The 21421-nt window shown below is 46.8% G+C and overlaps 1 protein-coding gene across 5 annotated transcripts in view; it reads right to left on the bottom strand.

Moving 5' to 3' along the window:
- Positions 1–3007: 3007 nt before the first annotated feature.
- robo1 (roundabout, axon guidance receptor, homolog 1 (Drosophila)) overlaps positions 3008–21421 on the bottom strand; it is a 152633-nt gene continuing 134219 nt past the window's right edge. For all 5 annotated transcript variants that reach the window (XM_086125090.1, XM_086125092.1, XM_086125093.1 and 2 more), the window contains 16 exons: positions 20406–20637; positions 18196–18317; positions 16716–16887; positions 16360–16560; positions 16109–16135; positions 15990–16032; positions 14052–14206; positions 12544–12879; positions 11019–11135; positions 9334–9478; positions 8920–9147; positions 7317–7798; positions 6985–7140; positions 4712–4951; positions 4036–4229; positions 3008–3957 (listed from right to left, as the gene is read on the bottom strand). In XM_086125090.1, coding sequence (XP_085981216.1) covers positions 3943–3957; positions 4036–4229; positions 4712–4951; positions 6985–7140; positions 7317–7798; positions 8920–9147; positions 9334–9478; positions 11019–11135; positions 12544–12879; positions 14052–14206; positions 15990–16032; positions 16109–16135; positions 16360–16560; positions 16716–16887; positions 18196–18317; positions 20406–20637 — 2865 coding nt within the window. In that variant the 3' untranslated portion in view covers positions 3008–3942. The remainder of the gene's footprint in view (positions 3958–4035; positions 4230–4711; positions 4952–6984; positions 7141–7316; positions 7799–8919; positions 9148–9333; positions 9479–11018; positions 11136–12543; positions 12880–14051; positions 14207–15989; positions 16033–16108; positions 16136–16359; positions 16561–16715; positions 16888–18195; positions 18318–20405; positions 20638–21421) is intronic.

The following is a 21421-nucleotide window of genomic DNA, read 5'->3' as shown; positions in this document are numbered from 1 at the left end:
AAGCCGAAAAAAACGACATAGTATAGTAAGGCGTTTTTAAGCCGAAAAAAACGACATAGTATAGTAAGGCGTTTTTAGCTAAAAAAAAACACGACATAGTATAGTAAGGCGTTTTTAGCTAAAAAAAACGACATAGTATAGTAAGGCGTTTTTAAGCCGAAAAAACCGACAGTATAGTAAGGCGTTTTTAGGCCGAAAAAAACGACAGTATAGTAAGGCGTTTTTAGCTAAAAAAAAAAACGACATAGTATAGTAAGGCGTTTTTAAGCCGAAAAAAACGACATAGTATAGTAAGGCGTTTTTAGCTAAAAAAAACCGACAGTATAGTAAGGCGTTTTTAGCTAAAAAAAACGACATAGTATAGTAAGGCGTTTTTAGGCCAAAAAAAAATGACAGTATAGTAAGGCGTTTTTAGCTAAAAAAAAAAACGACATAGTATAGTAAGGCGTTTTTAAGCCGAAAAAAACGACATAGTATAGTAAGGCGTTTTTAGCTAAAAAAAAACGACAGTATAGTAAGGCGTTTTTAGCTAAAAAAAACGACATAGTATAGTAAGGCGTTTTTAGGCCGAAAAAAAAGACATAGTATAGTAAGGCGTTTTTAGCTAAAAAAAAAAAAACGACATAGTATAGTAAGGTGTTTTTAGCTCAAAAAAACGACATAGTATAGTAAGGCGTTTTTAGCCGAAAAAAACGACATAGTATAGTAAGGCGTTTTTAAGCCGAAAAAAACGACATAGTATAGTAAGGCGTTTTTAAGCCGAAAAAAACGACATAGTATAGTAAGGCGTTTTTAGCTAAAAAAAAACACGACATAGTATAGTAAGGCGTTTTTAGCTAAAAAAAACGACATAGTATAGTAAGGCGTTTTTAAGCCGAAAAAACCGACAGTATAGTAAGGCGTTTTTAGGCCGAAAAAAACGACAGTATAGTAAGGCGTTTTTAGCTAAAAAAAAAAAACGACATAGTATAGTAAGGCGTTTTTAAGCCGAAAAAAACGACATAGTATAGTAAGGCGTTTTTAGCTAAAAAAACCCGACAGTATAGTAAGGCGTTTTTAGCTAAAAAAAACGACATAGTATAGTAAGGCGTTTTTAGCTAAAAAAACCCCCGACAGTATAGTAAGGTGTTTTTAGCTTAAAAAAAAAAACGACATAGTATAGTAAGGCGTTTTTCGGCCGAAAAAAACGACATCGTATAGTTAGGTATTTTTAGCTGAAAAAAACGACATAGTATATAAGGCGTTTTTAGCTTAAAAAAAAACGACATAGTATAGTAAGGCGTTTTTAAGCCGAAAAAAACGACATAGTATAGTAAGGCGTTTTTAAGCCGAAAAAAACGACAGTATAGTAAGGCGTTTTTAGGCCGAAAAAACGACATAGTATAGTAAGGCGTTTTTAAGCCGAAAAAAAACGACATAGTATAGTAAGGTGTTTTTAAGCCGAAAAAAACTACATAGTATAGTAAGGCGTTTTTAGGCCGAAAAAAACGACATAGTATAGTAAGGCGTTCTTAGCTAAAAAAAACGACATAGTATAGTAAGGCGTTTCTAGCTAAAAAAAAAACGACATAGTATAGTAAGGCGTTTTTCGGCCGAAAAAAACGACATAGTATAGTTAGGCATTTTTAGCTGAAAAAAACGACATAGTATATAAGGCGTTTTTAGCTAAAAAAAAAAAAAACGACATAGTATAGTAAGGCGTTTTTAAGCCGAAAAAAACGACATAGTATAGTAAGGCGTTTTAAGGCCGAAAAAAACGACATAGTATAGTAAGGCGTTTTTAGCTAAAAAAAAAAAAGACGACATAGTATAGTAAGGCGTTTTTAGCCCAAAAAAACGACATTGTAAGGCGTTTTTAGCCCGAAAAAAACTATAGTATAGTAAGGCGTTTTTAGGCGTTTTGTCATTTTTTTCAGCTAAAAACGCAGTACTATACTATGTCGTTTTTTCGGCCTAAAAACGCCTTGCTATACTATGTCGTTTTTTTCGGCCTAAAAACGCCTTACTATACTATGTCGTTTTTTTCGGCTTAAAAACGCCTTACTGTACTGTCGTTTTTTTCGGCTTATAAACGCCTTACTCTACTGTGTTTTTTTTTTTTTTTAGCTAAAAACGCCTTATATACTATGTCGTTTTTTTCAGCTAAAAATGCCCAACTATACTATGTCGTTTTTTTCGGCCTAAAAACGCCTTACTATACATGGTCGTTTTTTTCGGGTTAAAACGCCTTACTATACATGGTCGTTTTTTCCGGCTAAAAATGCCTTACTATACATGGTTGTTTTTTTCGGGTTCAAACGCCTTCCTATACATGGTGTTTTTTTTGGGCTAAAAACGCCTTACTATACATGGTCGTCCTTTTTCGGCTAAAAACGCCTTACATGGTCGGTTTTTTTCGGCTAAAAACACCTAACTATACATGGTCGTTTTTTCGGCGAAAAACGCCTTACTTTTTACCTAAAAAAACGACTTGGTATATAATAAGGCGTTTTTAGCCCCAAAAAGACGACCATGTATAGTCAGGTGTTTTTTGCCCCAAAAAGACGACCATGGACCGTGTAGTCCGGCGTTTTTAGCCCAAAAAAGACAAACGTGTCGTAAGGCGTTTTGTGAATTTATCCTTGACAACTGGCAGTGTATTTTTCTTATCAACACGTGTTTCAAAGCGAATACCGAGACAGGAAATACAGAAGTTGGCCCGCTCACTAAAGATGAACAAATAATAAAAAGTACATTCACATCAGTTTGAATTTTTTTAAAAATTATTCATCTTTTTATTTGTTTTTCCTTTTTTTGCATTATGAAACAAATGTTTGCAGATGTCCTATGAATAAACAACAGCACCCTTAGCTCCCTTGAAAAAAAGACGGGCGGGGCCTTCATCGCTTCTGTTTTGTCCACCAAAAAAACTCCTTGTCCTCTCCAGATCACCCTTCTCGCCTCCTTTGATTTGACATTCCTTTAAGTGCATTTAGTCGACAAATCGAAGCCATTTTTTTCATTTGTATTTTCCCCCCCCCCTCTGTCAGTTTCATGTGCAATCGTTGATATTACGGTCAATGCCAAACAAATATTTACATTGCAGCTGTGACTCACATGAACTGTCCTCCTCCCCCCCTCTCACTTGAGAACCGGAGAAGGAGACGTGCCTTCGTAAAACGGCGAACGTTATGAACCAAATCATCATCATCATCATCATCAGGATTAACTAGACTCTTTTGTCTTCACCTGCAGTTTCCTGCCGGTAAGACAAAAGGATTAATAGACAACATGGTTTAAAATAAAGTTTAGTGATTGTGCTTTTAAAACCAATGTAAAACAAACAAACAAACAAACAAAAAAGCAAATAACATTCTCCAAAAACATGAAACATAACAGTGCATTACAAAAAAAAAAAAGAAAAAAAATCCCAGAGTGGCACTTGGGGTTGCAATTTACAAACATGGATGGAAATGATAAAATATTTATATTTACTGGCATAATAAAATTAGGATTCCCGTTAAAAAGACAACAACAACAACAAACAAAGGGGGCAGGGGGGGACAAATTGCGGTACCACAATGGGATGACATGTTTGACATACCGTACGGATATTTACACACAAAAGTCCAGCCCTCTCTGCTTGCATGTGTGCCGACTCGACAAAAAGAAACTCTCGACCCCCCCCCCCCTCAGACTTCACTCCATATTGCATTGGAATTCAACATAAATATCCTAGCGGGCCACTTGAACGCACCATTCGTTTTCTTTCCTGATCTCCCCTCTGCTGTGATAAATTAGAAGATAAAAAAGGAGACCTCGGCATGTTTTCCGAATGTAAAGAAATGCTGGGATGCGGTATGATTGGTCGCTGACATGGCGGCAAAATACTGATTTATGTAAGACAGAAAATAGGGGCGCTTGGCAAAAAAAAAAAAAAAAAAATCATCCTATTCGTCTTCTTCAGCTTTCCACCATCTGGACAAGAAGTGGCAAAACAATGACGTTAGCGTCACACATTTTTGATAATGCTATTGTATTGAATGTATTTGTTACCTCAAGCTCTTCATTTCCTGTGTGGAAAGCCCCCGTGGCGCCGAGGCCGACGTCGGCCGGGTTCCTGTGGCCCGCCTCGCCTCGCCGCCGCCCCCCCGAGCCTCTGGAGGACATGGAGCCGGAGGAGCTGGGCTCCCGCGGGCTGTTGACCGCGGGAAACTGCGGTCGGCTGTAGGGCAGTATGTCCTCCGTACCTGCCGGGCGCAAACAACCGTCACCATTCCAAAATCTCCACAACGTATTGGTTTCGCTGGAATTGGCCCGAAGAACTCGGAAATAACAGCTTGAAAACAAAATGGCAGACTTCCTGTGTCTGACTTTGTTTGTGGGTCTGCTCATCAGAGACACGATTAAAACATTTCATGACAAATAAAATTCGCTCCAGAGGCTGAATTCCCCCCCCCCCCCCCCCCCGCAACCCTAAAACTCCAAAATAACATCGTCTTTCACAGAAATGGCCGAAATGACCTTGAAGTGGCTGCTTGACAGCGAATTGCCAACCTCCGCAGGTTCTGTTTTTGGAGACTTTTTGGTTTAGTCGTGACAGACGTTGCCACCAAATTTCATGCTGCTTTGAGAAAACTGGCTTCCAAGGTTGAATTTCCAAAAAGTGACGCTTAGCATTTTGGGAGTTGGAGCAAGTCAACCAAAATGGCCGTCTCCCTGTATCCCGTACCTAGTTGTTGGCGCCCCCTGTGGCCGCCTTTGCCCCCCTGCGCTTTCTGTCTCTCTTGGGCCTCCCTGCGTTCCGCCGAGCTGGTTCTGGGGTCCGAGCCTTCTTTGGCTCGGAATCCCGCCGCCCCTCGCTTGTCTGTCGATTTGGGTGAGACCACCCCCCGGCCCTCCAGGCCCACCTTGGACGGGTGCGTGGGGGACTTGAGCACCGCCGGCGGAGGGATGGGTGGCGGTGGAAGATCTGAGGGAGAAACACGGCAAGTCCGCTCACATTGCAGCCGTACTTGACACCGTCAATCCAGCTCTTGCCGGCAAACGCAAAGATTCCGACAGTAATCCAAACTGGACATGCGACGGAAAGCGATATGAAGCAGGAGGGTTGTGGAGTGGGGAGGGGGGGGGGCGTAGACGTCGTTTTCTTCCATATAGGACCGCGCAAACAAAAAGCACAACGGGGAAGGCCAAAGGGGCGGGGCAAGTTGCCGCTAGAGGCAAATTAATCAATTCAATACGTCTTCGCGGCAGACTGACTATTCTCAGTCTGGAGCAAATCAAATGACTGACATGTTTGAAGAATCGACAAGAACAGAGATTGGACCTTGTCAGAAGAATTCAGGGCAATTGTCTGTTTTTTTTTTCCATCTCGACTGGATTTAATCAACATATTGCGTCTTTATGGTCAAACGAAATACAGGAAGAGACCGGATGCCGTCACGTAAAAGCTGTCATAGAAAGGACATGAATGAAAAGTTGGGAGGCAGGTGTGCTCCCCTTTCGGATTTAAATCCAGTTGATAAGCACGGAAGAAAAAAAAAATGCAGGACCGTATTTGGGTCCTATTCCGTCAATAATAAGAATTAAAACAGAGTGTCTTTTGTTTCTAATCATTTTAATGCGTCTTTATGAGGGGGATACGCTCAGTCTGGAGGAAAGGAAAAAAAAGGGAACAATATTTTGGATGATATAATTAGATTCGTCATAAAAAGAAAAATAATTCAAGCCAAGAGAGAAGCCCTTACAGATGTCGCACTGTTCAGTTTGAAGTATTTGCCGATGTCGAGTCGTCATGAAGAAGTGCTTGCATCCGATTTTTTTCTTCATATGAATCTCAAAATATCCCTCCATCAATGGGTCCAGATGTTGTTTGAGATCTTGATTTTAAATGGCACCTTCCACCAAATCAGTGCCAAATGTTTCTTGTAACACTCAAAATAAACTCAAGATCGCCGATGTTATCCTTTCTTTTTCTTTTTTTTTTTTTTAAGCTCACTCAACTCTCGGCCCCGATTTCCGAGCACGCGATGGCATCGAGACATCTTCAGTATTCACGAGAATTACAGCTGAGAGCCTCAAATCGAATTCACGTGTCTTTATGGTGTGATATTCTCAAAAAAAATAAATAAATAAATAAGGAAACGATTTGAAATCATAATCGGGATTCAAGTTTAGCATTGACACGGAATTACCTGCATCTCCCCCCTCCAGTCATTAAAAATACAAAATGTGCATGAAAATAATCAACAAAAAACTAAAATCTTCTAAAATGGCTATTATTGTGTATATACCCTGCAGGGAGACGGATGGGAGCAAAGAGGAGCGGGGGGACGGGGGATGGGATGGGGCGGGGGGCGCAGGCAATAACCTCCAAATGAAAAACAATCCATTTAGATCAAATGCAATCAAGCGGCGGACAGACGGACGGACGAAACCGTCAGGGCCGAGCCCTCGCCGCTCAAACAAAGACAGAGCGAGAGGAGGATGGGGAAGGAATCTCGGCAGCGCGAGCCCACGGCGGGGGCGGCTTGAATATGTCGCCGCTCCGCCGGCTCCCGCCGAGCTGGATATTAAATGGCGCCGTCAAGCTGCTTCCAACACTCAAGGGCGGCCGACACCGAAGAGGACGGCCGGCGGCACACGGCCGCCCGCATCAGCCGCGCACCGAGACGTTGGCGGCGGAGTTTTCACGCTTTGCGGCTAATAATGCCTTCGCTAGCACCGGACACTTTGCATGAACATTCATCCGTCCGTGGGTTTTTTTTCTCCTTCTTAATTATGCATTTTTTGGCCGGTGCGACATATAATCCGAAAAATACGGTACATGGAAGGATTGAGGCGGGCGCGAGACGAAATTCAACTGTGTGCACGTTACACTGTTTGTGTTGTTGAAGCCGTCTACTCCTTTCGTTGCAAGTAAAAAATGAAAAGGAATCAAACGATCATCACGATATTTCTCCAAGCGTTGGTGCTCAACCGGAGTCGAGATGGGCGCGCTACCTTCGCTGTAGGCTTCCCGTCGCTGGTTGCCCACCGCGGGGTGTTGCTTCTGCTTCTTGGGAGGCCTCCTGTGCACGGCCGCCATACTCATGCTGCCGTCCGTGGACACCGGACTGCCGGGACGGTGGCCCGCCGGGGTGATTTGGTATTTCCGCGCTAAGAAAAAAAAAAAAAAAAAAAAGAAGAGACGGGCGGGGGTTATGTGCCCGGATGTCGTGCTTGCGTGGCAACCGCCGCGACCTGACCTCGAACATCGATGAACGTCGGCGGCAGTAAAGCTCCCGGCGGAATTATCTTTTGAAACCATTTTTTTGTTCTTGTTGAAAACCTACCCGACAGCGCCGCACCTTCCTGGCTTTGCATTCCGGGATGCTTGGCCACCCGGAGGCCCGAGTACTCGGCGGCGGCGGCGACGGCCTGCGCGAAGTCGGCATCGGTGAAGAAGGACCCGTCGGAGGAGCTGACGGCGCTGGACCTCCCCGAGGAGACATTATCTTCCTCGGAGGCGGAGCCCCACCCGTTGATCATGGAGCCCGTCACCGAGCTCTCCAGGTCGCCCGTGCTAGACGCCGGCGTCTGCTCGATGCCCCGCAGCAGCAGCCGGCGCGGGTGCGTCTGCAGGTGGTGGGGGTGCGCGTGCGGGTGGCCGCGGCGGTAGTTCGTCTCGGCCGCCTCGGCGTCCGTGTCCTCGTCCTCTTCGGGGATCCGCCCTTCGCCCTCGTCCTCGGTGCCGTCGGTATCGCCGGGGCTGGCGATGTAGCCGTACGTATGTGAGGGCGAGATGCGCTGGGGAGGGGGGCTCGCGCCGCGGCGCCTTGCGAGACGACGAGAAGGGGTGCGGAATCAGGATGATGTGAGGAAGAAACGGGACAAAAGACACTTCGGTGCATTCCGTTACGAAAAGTGGGACCACAAAATAAGCTCCGGGCCAACTGGAGATATTTGGGGGGGGGGGGGGGGGGAATTTCGCCCCGGACGCTCGTTTCGCTGAACCTCCAGAGGCCCTATGCTGCATGTTTTAAATGCTTGGGCACCCCTGACTTAGCAACATCAAAATTTGGTCCTCGGGTCTATCGTGAACAGAGCCACAAAAAAGTCTCAAGAAGCCATGACTGCCATTTTGGTTGAAAGCTTTCAGTTCAGTCGTGTTGGCCCTTCAACTCATTCAAGCAAAGTACATTTTTTGAGCGGGGGGGGGGGGGGGGGAATGCAGCCTCACAACTCATTTTCTTTTTCGCATCAAGACATTGAGTGCCATCGCCAATCATGAGCAGAGCCACAAAAAAGTCTCAAGAAGCCATGCCTGACGACACACGGGAATTCCGCCATCTTGGTTTGAAGTGGCCATTTGAATTTCCAACGTCACGGTGCCTCAGGGCTCAGTTTACCATCGACACACGACCAAAACTAGAATTTCAAGTCCCGCGTGATTGTCGTGACTTGAGCCCCAAACAACCCGGGTGGCATTTTCAGTCAACAGCAAGTGGCAGTACAGGGCAAAATAGCTGACCCCCTGATACGGATAAAAACTGGGGGCTTTTTCCACCTTCACTTGTAATATTAATCGAAATATTCAGTATAGACTAGTGGGAGGCAGGTGGCGCGTAGAAAATTTTAGTGTTTTGATTTGACATCCCCTTTAACTCATTCAGTACTAGCCAATTCTGGACCAAGTCTGAAAAGACGTTTAAAAACGTCTTTGGGAGTGAATGAGTTAAACGACATCCCACTCCCTTGAACATAATAACTGTTGAATGAAGACTGATTTCTTACTTTTTTACTATTTAGTTACCTTATATTCTGTCAAATTATTACTGTATATGTTTTATGTTCAATAAACAAACAAACATTTAAACCCGCTTTTAAAACTGCCATTTGAACACGGAGAGAGAAAAAGAAAAGCGAGGCGACAGCGTGCCATCGGGACGAGCGTACCTGCGCTCGTGCTCCCGCAGCACGGGCGTCATCTCCTCCTGCGGCGAGGGCGTGAGCGTGGCGGTCGACTGGTGGCTGTACGAGACGGCGGCGGGGGAGGAGGCGGTGCCGCGGACGGGCGGGGTGGGCCCCCGCTCCATCTCCATCTCCTCCTCCATCTCCTCGAGCTCGTCGGGCTGCAGGTACATGTGAGAGGGCGGCATGGAGCACTGCATGTCTGGCTCGCGGCTGCCAAACGACGGAGAGGGAAGTGAAGGCTCATTATTTCCGCATCATTTGCCGGAGACGCGCGCGGGTTTCAGGAAAACATTGTGGTAAATATTCATGGCACCCCTCCATCAAGGTTTGACACAGATTAAACCCCCCCCCCCCCCACACACACACACCCAACCCCCTCCTCGGGCACATGCGTACCTTTCTTCCAATGACAGCGAGTAGTCCTCGGCGTTGCGCGACGGGGGCGGGTTGGCGGGCGGGGGAGGCAGGAGGTCGGCCCAATTCATTGTGCTCTGTTTGGGCGGCTTGGGGGTGCGCGCTCCCTTCTTCTGACCCTGGCTGCCTGCTCCGCAACATACACAAAAAAACAACAACTTGAAACCGGCAACAACCGGGCTTTCAGTCGTCCTTTCTCCATTCCCCCCACTTTGATAAATGCGGGCATCTAATTTCACGTTGATTGGAAAAACTGATGACGAAGGGATTTCTCCCCCCCCCCCCCCCCCCGAGATCTCAGGGGGCCCTTTTTTTTTTGCGGGGACTCCTCAAAATCATCATCAAACTTTGGTTTTTGTAGCTTTCGGTCCCACAGACAGCAATGAGATTGTCCCATTTTGTTTTGGATTCCACAATTATATATATACAGTACACTGTATATATACATTTTTTTTTTTTTTTACTCTTCTTTCGGGTGCTTTTGGGCAATTGAAGGCGATGCATTGGCGGAAAGAATAATAACGAAGGTCGATTCCAAGAGGGCACTTTGCACCACCTTGTGCTCAAGTCCAAATGATTGACAGATGACTCGCCGAGTATGAATTGACCACAAAATCAAAATGCATGAAGAAGAATGCCGAGACTTTGTTTGAACGGGCCCACGTGCCTTCCAGGGCTTCAGTAATGGGACGTGCAATAGAGGCAGGCGTTTACCCCCTGGCGGTATAAGAAAATGCTGCGGGAAGAAAAGCGTGTCCAATTAATAGCGAGCGCGCGAACCAATGAGCTGTGAGGCCTGATGACTGCAACTTGAAATGGAAAATCAGAATGGATACGTGGCATTAAGGGCGGCAGCCTTGCATGGCGTCTCGAAAATGTGCTCCCATTTCTCCTTGCCCCCCCCCCCCCCGTCCCCCGACACAATTAAGAGGCAGTTCCACATTTAAAGCCAATTACGGGGAAACTAAATGTGAAATAAATGCAAACTACTTACACAGAACAAAATCAAAGAAGAGTCCTTGAATGTTTGATGTTGAGCGTCGTGGTCAAAATGGTTTTTGATCAAGATTCTCATCCCAATGAATAATCGTCACGTTTGGGGAAACATCTGTATTTTTACGAAAACTCCTTTTTAACAAACGATATTTTGCGTCAACAGTTTCCAGCGTAAACAGAAACCAATCACTCAACATTCCCGAGGACTAACTGAATAAGTACGCTATTATCTTGTTTTTGCCCGAAATCCGAAACAAGTCGATGGAATGATTGTATCTTATCATATGGAAGAAGATCATCTCCGCCTCTGGTTGTGTTCTTTATCGCCAGTCTCGGTGCTACTTGGAAATGTTTGTGATTCTACTTTATAACCTTATCACATTTCCAGACAACGGATCACTTTCAAGGCGCTTAGCCGATATTTGTTGCTCTTTCTTGTCTCGCTTTGACTCAGCAGGGTTCGCCCGCTTCTTACTTGGGCAATTTAGTGATGCCTGAACATCGCATTCACCCCCTGGCGGTGCTTCATTAGCTAGCGCAGCAGAGCCCGATTTTGAAATGGGGGGGGGAAAAAAAATAATCAATCAATCAATCGCCACCATCAGGTTGATTTCTAAATCGTGATCCAGATTCAAATTGGAAACATTGCGCAGCCCTCGGCGACATCTTACCTGAGGTGCTGCTGCTGCTGCCTCGATCCGAGCTGTTGTAGGAGCCCCCCGTGTGGCTGTCGTGGCTGTATGGGATGGTGGCCGGCATCATGGGGGTGTCGGCGCCTCTGTGGCGATCTGATTGGCAGACGTGGGGGGGGGGGGGGGGGGGGACAGGGTTAGGGTTAGGGTGATGACACGATTTGATTGCTTCTTTCATCCGGTGGCTGCCAGCTAGTTAAAAGCGACTCAAGCAATAATGTTGATGCGAGCAGGCTGTTCAAACTCCGCTCACATTTTTTTAAGCCTTTCGCTTCATCACTTGGGTGTCACGTGGTCAAATAATTCAACGGGGGGGGGGGGGGGGCAGGTGGCGGGCACTCAGCAGAAAAAAAAAAAAAAGATCTTGGTCTGTCTATGTGCGGAACGATACCCAACGGGCCACGGACCGATGTTTGGGGACCCCTGCTCTAAACAATCATCCCAAGCCGTTATCCTGTTCTTTTGCCACACACACACACACACACACACACACACACACACACACACACACACACACAACACACAACACACAACACACACACGGGGAAGGGATGGGAACTGGATGTCCATGCGAATGCAACACAAACACATGAGAAAAAAAAAAAACACCCTATGAAGAACGTGTCAGTTAAAAATGTGTCCGGAAAGAGACAAAATCCAATGCGAGGATTCCATCAGCATTGAACAGCGCAGGGTAAATCCAGCCTTAGGAAAAACACACTTCAGCATGCTAGATAGTGTTAATCGCCATAGCAAGTCATGCTAGGTGGTTCATTTGACATGTTAGAACATGCGCATGTACTGAGAAAAAAAAGCCGCCCAATTGTGTGCTTTGCTTTTCCTCGAGTTTGGCGAGGTGGTCAAAAGCGAGGGACAAAAGACCTTTCGGAAATTTGACACTGAAGATGAACCTTGGGAGATGATCCCGATAGCGTCGGGGCAGAAAGGGATGAGAGCATCACATCACAACACGGTTGCGGATGATGAAGGATTAGATTTAGGGGTGGCCAAATGTTTTCCTCCAAAGGGCCACATACAGGGAAAAAAAATGGACTTATATTAAACATGCTAAGAACCCGTCCATCAGTGTATGTAAAAATGTGCGTATTCTAATAAGCGCTTTTGTATCTGCAGAAGGGGATCGAGATCAGCATGAGAAAAACAAAAAAAGACCAAGCGTTGGCTTTTAACTCATTCAGTACCAGCCAATTCTGGACCAAGTCTGAAAAGACGTTTAAAAACGTCTTTGGGAGTGAATGAGTTAACTGAACGGTGGTCTGCAAATGGCCCACAAGTCAGACATTGGACACCCCCCCTGTGTTAGATGAATCTCACACAAGCACAAGCTGAAGGGAAAAGTGACGGCATCAAGATGAGACTTGGAGGATGGCCTTTCTTCCGTGTTGGAAAGACTGAATCAGGAGGAGGAGGAGGAGGAGGGTGACGGTGAGGACTTTCGGGGGGCCACCAGGCTGCTGGCGAGAGGGCCTCTGCGCACACTCACCCTTGTTCAGCTTGTTTTGCTCCATGATGCTGTACTGCATTTCCTGTTTGGGCTGCGGGACGCCGCCGGGGGGCTTCCAGCAGTGTTTGTCATTGAGCTCCCCTCCGCCGGCGTTGTTGCTCATGATGCACGACTGGATGAGCTGCGTGGTGGCGTACGGCGTGGGCTGGCCGCCGGCGCCCACAAAGCGGCCGTCCTTCAGGTTGGGGCTGTTGAAGGTCTTCATCTCGTTGATCTTGTTGGACAGGTCCATCTCACCGTACACGCCCGGCTCGGGCGCCAGCAGGCCGCTCTGCTTATTGTCCATCTGGCTGTTGTAATTGGCGATGCAGTCGGCTGGAGGACACGGGGGAGGGTTACTGACCGAGGAGGCTCGCGACTCCCTATCAAAGCGTTGGGGCCGTTGCGCGGGCGAGCGGAAGACGCGTTTGGATAATTACTCATTCTTTGTCATTTCTGAAGCATGCTGCTTAGGGTCCCACACGCAGACACACACAAACAAACACAAGCACACGCGCAGGTGTCATGCAAAGGACTCTTACTTCCTGTTACACAACATGTCAAGTGTGCGTACGCTTACTGGACACATGCAAACCCTATTTAAGATCAAAGATTGCTGATATTGAATAAACCGCTTACCAAACTACCAGACGTACTTTGCTCCATTTTGACACTAGGTTTCAGCTACATAGCTCGCGAGTTCTTGAGAAAAAGTAGAAGCCAGACAAACGGATGAAGCTAGGGGGCTACTTTTTTATCGTATATATACCGAGATATGCATAACCAGATCAATAAACTGATGAATAACTAAATTAAAAAAACATAGTTCTATCCATATAGCTATGTAGCTCAGAAGTAGCTTTTAAGCTAGCTCGCTAGGTAGATTCTAGTTGGCTTAGCTTGTATATAAGATAGATAATCGATCGATAGATAGCTACGAAGCTAGGTGGCTCAATAGCTTCTTCAAAGGTAGAATGATCCAACAAAAGATATGATGGAACAACCCAATGATGGAAAGATACAGAAATTCTAAAAGAAACGGATAAAGTAGCAGCTCGACAAGCAGACCGCTGGCTCGCAAGCTAGATGGTCTGTTAGCTGTTATGAAGCTTTTAAGAATGATCATCTTTTCTTTTGTTGTAGACCTCCAACTGCACATTTCACAGTCGGCTACGCACCAAAGCAACATCTCCAGTTTCTTCTCTCTCTTTTCGCGTTCCTTTTTTTTTTTTACCCGCAAACATGTCAACCTCTGCCTGGGAGAAATCAAACACAGCCGCCTGCTCATAATCCTAATATTTCCTTTGTGCAGGTCGCGCTTGTGGAGACAGAGACACACACGCACGCACGCACGCACGCACGCAGGATAAGAGAGAACTCTCGGGGGAGCTAACCCAGATATCACACTTTACTTCCTCCTGGCAACTCCCACCTGGGTCTTATCTGCGCACTCTTATTTTCAGTGGCTTTGGTGTTGTTGTGTTCAGTTGTTTTTGCGCTTGACGTACCGGGCCGGCTGTACGTGGCCAGGTTACCGTCGCTGTTGCCGTTGCCGGCGGCGCAGCAGTTGATGCTGCAGTTGTTGTGATTGGAGCACGAGTTGGGCCACGTGTCGGCCAGCCAGGGCTGCGTGGCCGACTCGCCCATGTTGAGGAGGCCCGGCCTGCACCCAAAACACAACGACAATGAAAAGCGTTAGCGTTTGAAACTAAACGCCGACATTCATCAACTCACTCTTCTCTCAAACTCGGCTCTTCGCTCCAAAAATGTGTCAAGTTAGGGCTGTTCCAAGATACGTGATCATTACAAAAAAGAAAAGCTGCGGCAAGTCACAAAGAGATGTTGCAATATTGCACGGACAAAAAAAAAAAACCCCAAATACTTCAAGATTCAAGAAAGACTGCAGTTGTAGCGTTACAATGACAAAAACAGAACCCGGTGGTGTTCATGTGAATGAAGTGCAGTCGCATCACAATCGAAAGAGAAGATTAGGCGCGGTTTATTCATCCAGCAGCTGAGAAGAGGGAAACTACAAATCCGGCTTTAGTACTTTTTTTTGCCTTTTGAACACAGACACACACATGTGCGCGCGCGCGCGCGCACACACACACACACACGCAAACATAACAATCCCAGCAGATTGTGCGTGTACTCGCCTTGCCCAAAGGCCACAACACTTTGGCTGAGCCCCCGTCAGCATGAGCAAAGCGCCCAGATTAGACACACGGATCAAAGTCACTTGCAATGAGGCTAAATGTACCGTCCCAAACTGCCCGCCAAACCCTCGTCACAACACACGCTCACCTGTTGAATCATCCAGCCCCTCCCCCTTTTGTTTTTCTGACAAACCAAACTACAGATTCGGTGCAACTAAAATATCGAGGTCGATCATTTCTTATGAGCCAGGTCTTGGGCACCGTCTTGTGGCAAATCCCAGCGCATTTCAGAAAGAGCACAAAAATGGCGAATGGATCATTTTTTCGGCAACTGGCTTGGGCCACAGGGGGAAAAAAAAAAAGAAGCTAAATTGGGAATGGGGGAACTAGGAATGTTAAAGGGGATGACTGCCCCGTGTGGGCGCTTGCGTCATACTTTTGTCGTGATGCAACGGCGCAGCCTGGTGGTCGTTTTAATAACTTCCTCACGGTGGACTTGAATGTCCCCCGCCCCCCGCCCCCACCGCACCCTCTTTTTTTGCTCCACGAGAAAGTCCCAGTCCGCCCTCTGTTGATCAGATGGGGAAAGAACACCCCACCCGACCATTTTCACCGTCTTGAATAAAGCGAGAGAGAAACGTAATTCGCTCTCGTGACATCTTCTTTTCGCAGAGTGCGGCAGAAGGCGAAAAATCATCACGCAGAACATCATTTTATTCCATTTCACAATGACTATTAGCTGAAACTGAATGAGGAAAATTCAAGACGATAAAAACGGTGGAGGTTTTGGGGAACAAAAAAACAAAACAAAACAAAACAAATAACAGTGGAGTAGATGTAGTTGCACAATTTTTCCTTTTGGATAGATATAGTTTTGATGGTATGTACTGTTTACATCCTTTTATGTATTTTATTCATGTTTTTTGTTGCTTCCAGATTGTGATTGTATTTTTTACCCACCTTTTTCACTTTTTTCTTGAATGTATTTCTGAAAATTGATTTCTCTATGATTTCCATTTCCACTCATCGTATATTCAACTTTTCCCCTGATATTTTGATTCTATCATAATCACGAGAGGCAAAAATATGCATGTCAATGTACTATTTACATTTTAAGTCTTCCATTTTCTCATTTTATTTCCTTATTCTATTCTTTGAAACAATATTAGACTGGAGACTTCCTTGTCATCGCACGGTTTAAGTTGACTTTTATTGCATTTTTTTTTTCTTTTCAGTGTGACAAAAGGCACACCGAAGTGCTCGCCATTTGCACCTTTTGGTGTTTCTTACCTCCCAGCACTGCTCACTGCTTCTCCACCTCTCTGGTACGCCACTGCAAAGACAAAAAACATCAGGAGTCATCAAGTTTACGAGTGGGCATACGCGGATGCCTTTGCGCTCGTGTTTACCTGTTGGTGTGAAGGTAAAAGATGGCACTGTTGGGAGAGAAACATCAATCAATAAATGCACGTTATTATTTACAAAATGGACTTAAATAACTACCGCATGTGAGAAAGTTAGAGAAATAGAAAGTTAAAGGAATCTTGGCCATGACTTGAAAGAGCAATGCACAAAAACCCAAAAGCGGTGCCCAATTCTGCGAGGTCACATTGCCCTCTACGGGCCATGCCCGCTCATGCGCATGGGAGGCCAGACTGACCCTTGCGTATGCCGGCGTAGCTGCCGGAGAGTCCGCTCCTCTTCTTCCTGTGCCGGTAGAGCCAGACGCTGAAGACCAGGAGGATGATCCAGCAGGCGGTGCCGATGCCGGCGATGAAGGCCGGCTGCTTCACCACATCGGAGATTTGCCGCGACAGGGGGTCGCGGGGGTCCGCCGCCGCCGTCATCCGCCCCGACTCGTCTAAGCCGCGCACAGTCAAACACTCAGCAGTGTCATTTTGTAAACCGCAGCCCTCTATTGGGTTTCCTCAGGCCAAAAATTGGGTGTCGAACATTTTTTTTTTCTCCAGCCCTACTCCTAAGTCAAAGGTAGCACCGCACTGGTTTTGCGCTCACCGAGTTGGAAGTAGGCGACGTCGCTCTTGACCCCGGGGCCCGCCCCGGTGCTGGCCGCCACCTCCACGCCGTAACGGATTCCCGGAGCCAGACTGGGAATGAGCAGGGAGAAGGTGGTGGCATCCACCGTGCGGTTGATGTGATACCTGCTCTCATTCCCCAAGCACCAAATCTAACGCAGGCGAGACAAAAACACATTCAAATTTCACCTGATACTTCGTGACTTTGACTGTTCGTGGTATCAAACGTTCAATCGGACACCGGTGACATTTTCCCCTCGAATCGGTGAGCTAGTTTGTTAGCTAATGCTTTTAACCCTGAGTGCAGTTGATGCGAAACGCCGTCGTCGGAAAGACTAAAGGGGAGCACCCTCGACGCCGATCGTCGACTCGATTTAATTAAACTACCGTATACGTCAATACCATTGTCGATGTGAAACTGGCTCATGATCCTTGTGCACATGCTACATGCATTGATGCTTTCTGATTTTTCTGCTGGAAGAGCTTTGCTGCCATCTTGTGGCATCTGTCAAAAAACATGGGTGCGTCAATCATGCGTGGATTTGAGGCAGGGATTGGCCGCCGGCTCTTTGCCACGGACGCGCGAGGGACGTCGCGACGAAAAAGTCAATGGAATCAATCAAGGCGGCTTCTGCGATCGTCGCATCTCAGCGGGACGTGACGATCGCGTTCCGGGGGACGTTTTAAAAATGCAAGGTTATGTTTCACGCTGAACAAAGACTCGCTTTTAAAGCGCTGTAGTCATAACCTATGGAAAACAAACATGGGGGGGGGGGGGGGGGGGTCAGTAATCATGCCGGCAAGCCAATTAGAGCGGCTTGGAGGAGCTGTCACTCCAGGGTGCGCGCACTCCCCAGCTGAGCCAAAATGTAGGAGTCACAAAGAGAAGCATACATCCAAGTCCAGAGCTTCGCTTTCCCGACACCCGTGCGCGCTTCCTGGCCACTCAAAGCGCCGGAGATGAAAGTCATCCAATAGCTCCAAATGGCCGAATGAATGTATGTTGTTTCGATCAACACGTGGAATGCCAGACTTGCAAATGAACGCCAAGCTTTGCATACAATACTGTGTCGGCTGCCACTTTTGTTTACATATAAAATTCATGAAACGGAGTGAAATTAAATTCTGTTCAGCTTTGACAGAGATACTTATTACAGAGATTCATATAACAGTACTGGAATAGGAATTACTTTAACTTTGTTAAATTGGAAATAAAATCTTGCCTATTCTCTTTGAATATATACAATAATAATGGGCAATAAAAAATCTTTTTCTTCCTATCCCCCCGACTTGAGCTCAACTGCACATTTACCTGACACAGTTGGGCTTTTCGCCCACTAGATGGCACTATTTCGCAACAGTGCGCTCTTCTTTTTTTGATTTCCTTGCTAACTACGCATGCGCGGAGCCATCTTTGTGTCTGTCCCTCCACCTCTCCGACGGGTCGGGTGCTTGGTTACCTTGTATTCCTGGACCACCCCGTTGCGCTCCTCCTCCGGCGGCGGTTGCCAGGAGACCACAACGGCGGTCCCGTTGTCGCTGCTCTCCGTCACAGTCACCTGGCGGGGAGGCGCGCTGGGCACTGTTGGGAGGTTGAGAGCGTGGACAAAGGAGGAAAAAAAGAAAAACCCCAAAAAAGGATGAGACACACCTTTTGCGCTACATAGAGAGTTGGAGGTGGTCTCGCCTAGTTCCAGACAACAAAGGAATAATAGCAAAAGGGGATGCTGTTTCACACTCCTGCTATTTTGGCTGGCAGTTTGAAAGAAAAATCATACCTACAACAAATATTTTCAAAAGAACGACCTTTTTTTTTCTTCCCCCCGCTGGGCATATTTTTGGTTTTAGCGCGACAAAACAAAATAAGGAGTTCCTCTAATTTGGTTTTAGCTGTCAAGACGAAAGACCGAAATAACTAAAATACAGAAAGTGATCCACTCATTTCCTCAACCCTACATTTCGTGTCATACGCACTCACTCACCTCATTTCACAGCAATTTAACAAAACAAACCAAAAGCGCGGCTGCGTTTCATCCTCAATTTACCGAGCGGGACGGTTCATTAATTTGAGAGTAAATTAGAGGACATTTAAAGCTCCGATTAAAATAATGACAAATACACGCTAAAAAGAAGAGTGCGATGTGCTACGAAAGCTGTCATTTTCATCAGAGGCAGCATTCAATTAAACACCAAAACACAGGAAAATACGTCAACGCTTTCCAGTCAGCGGCGTGGCGGCCTGGCGGGCATATTCTTTTTCCTTCTGCGGCATGAATAACAATTCCGCGTCATGGTAACATTTGACAACACAGGAAGAAATAACTAAATAAACACACGTGCTACCGTTAGTTTGCCTCCCGGGGGCAAATTTTACAATGACGTTGCAATTTTATCCAAGAGGAGACTAAGGGCAGCAGGAAACCGTAGCGCTGCACCAAAGTTCAACGATGGAATATGCTTTTGCAATGGCAAGAAGTAAGGCACGGGTTTAAGGTGATGTCAGCGCGAGTTTATTTTCATCCTTTCTTGCTGTGCATCCTCAAATGTTGCAATGACATTGCGGTTTTTTTGGGCTAAAAAGATTGTGGGTCCCTGAAGCAAAGCGGAGACTTTGGACTCAAGAGTAAAAGCACTGAAAAAGCTTAGGTTAGAGGTTAGAGCAGGGGTGGGCAAACTTTTTGGCTCGGGGGCCGCATTGACTTTTAAAATTTGACAGAAGGGCCAGGTCAGCACGAGCTATGGTACATTAAAAAAAAACTGCATTTGTTGACAGTCCATATCAAACATCAACAGAGCAAAAGCATGAACGTACTGTATTAATATACTTTTTTAAAATGACGACAGTGTTGTTGATGACCTATTTTAGCCTGTGCATTTCTGCAGATGGGTTGTGATCAGACCAGTAGAAGTAGAGCGATAAAGAGGTACTAGGTGGTCGAAAAGATCCCGCCCCCCCCCCCTCCCTGTGTTCTGCAACTTCAAGTCAATGCGCCACCTGGCGGTGAAATGCCTGTCATTACAAGTCCAATTGAAATGAATGCAATCATTCACATCGAACCTTAATTGTAGACCGACCTTCGGCGGGCCGGATTAAAACGACCAACGGTCCGGATTCGGCCCGCGGGCCGTAGTTTGCCCACCTCTGGGTTAGAGAGTCGGTAGGTTCACCATAGAATGTGTTTAATTTGTCGCATATTCTCAACTATTGCAGTGACGTAGCAATTTTTAATTGTCTCACTGTGTATCCTCAAATGTTACAACGATGTGGCAATTTGATCCTATAAGAGACTGCGGGTGCTTTCTGAAAAGTGGAGACAGTGGACTCAATCACACAAGTAGAGTCAGAGTGTAAACCAAGGTGTCTCTGTGTGTATCCTCCAATGTTAAATTGCCTCTGCAGCACAGTGGAGACTGCGGAGTATAAAAATGCATCGATGGAGCCGAATACGCTTCGGTGTAGAACATTTTTATGTCCCCCCCCCCCCCCTGTAACAAACACACACTCCCCTCGGCCCCCTCACGCCCGCCGCCGCTCTGCCTGGTGTTAACAGCTGTTGTCTCCTCGCACACATGCAAGCTGAGGATATAGCACGCATGTGAGTGCTAAAGTGCGAAAGCACACAAGGACACACACACACACACACACACAAACACACAAACATACACGCACCTTCCTCCAGGGTGCGTGCAATTTTCACATCGCTGTCGGTGCCCTGGAATTCGTTGAAGAAGGGGCGCACTTTGAACTGGTACGTGACGCCCTTACGAAGTTGCGGCACGACGGCGCTGTCCTCGCCGGGCGTGCGCACCTCAAAGGTGGCCCAGTCGCCGCGCGGCGGCCCCTCCGGGGACGGCCGGTACATCACCTTGTAGCCCTGGATGTACTGGGACTGCTGCTCCACCTGGTGGACGGCGGGAAGACAAAGTGGCAAATGATTACGTTCAGCAGTAAAAATTGAAGGAAGGTTAACAGTGACGACAAAGGCTAGCGACCGGGTTGGGTGTTTTTATTTTTATGCTGCGTATGCTCAAATCCAACAATTTTATCCAAGTGGCGATCAAGGGCAGAACGAGTATCGTGATGCAGCTTCCAGATGAGACTGCGGGCCACTGCTACAAATGAGGACCATCGACAGCGAAATAAACGAAGGTTAGCATGTTTATCCGGCATCTTCCGAGGCTGGAGTGCAGCAGCAGAGTTAAGTTGCTTCGCTCACTTGCATGGGATGGAGTCTACTTGTTGGCAACGTGGCCTTCGAATGGAAAAAGGATCGTCACCTCCACGGTAGCATCCCAAAACCGCAACACCGAAGGATCCGTCGCAAGTTGTCGGGCCAGCGTTGGCGTCCGTCTCCGACACGCTTTTCGACTCGCTGTCAATAAGCTCGGCTTTGGCACGGTGCGGCCGTTTGTGCAAACCGCACCGTGAGGTCATTGGCCAGAGGTTCCTGCCAGTCTGGAGCTAGTTAGAGAGCAGGATCGGCTCCATTGCATCCGGGAGTACCGGGAGACAAGGTTAGGCAGGCTAGGCTAGGCTAGGCCATGCTAGCTCACGACTGTGTGTGTTGAGTTAAAGCAGCTTTATGATGCAGCGTAACCACAGGGCTAATATGCTCGTAAGCCCCAGTGGAAGGTGAACAGATCTGCTTTTAAACATATGTTGTTGTTGTTTTATTTATTTAATAA

The sequence above is a fragment of the Hippocampus guttulatus genome, chromosome 12 (assembly GCF_054856545.1).
Source record: "Hippocampus guttulatus isolate MCC_2025c chromosome 12, RoL_Hgut_1.0, whole genome shotgun sequence".
Taxonomy (NCBI): Eukaryota; Metazoa; Chordata; class Actinopteri; order Syngnathiformes; family Syngnathidae; genus Hippocampus; species Hippocampus guttulatus.
Note: the sequence above shows the minus strand (reverse complement) of the source record. Positions and strands in the feature narration are given on the sequence as shown.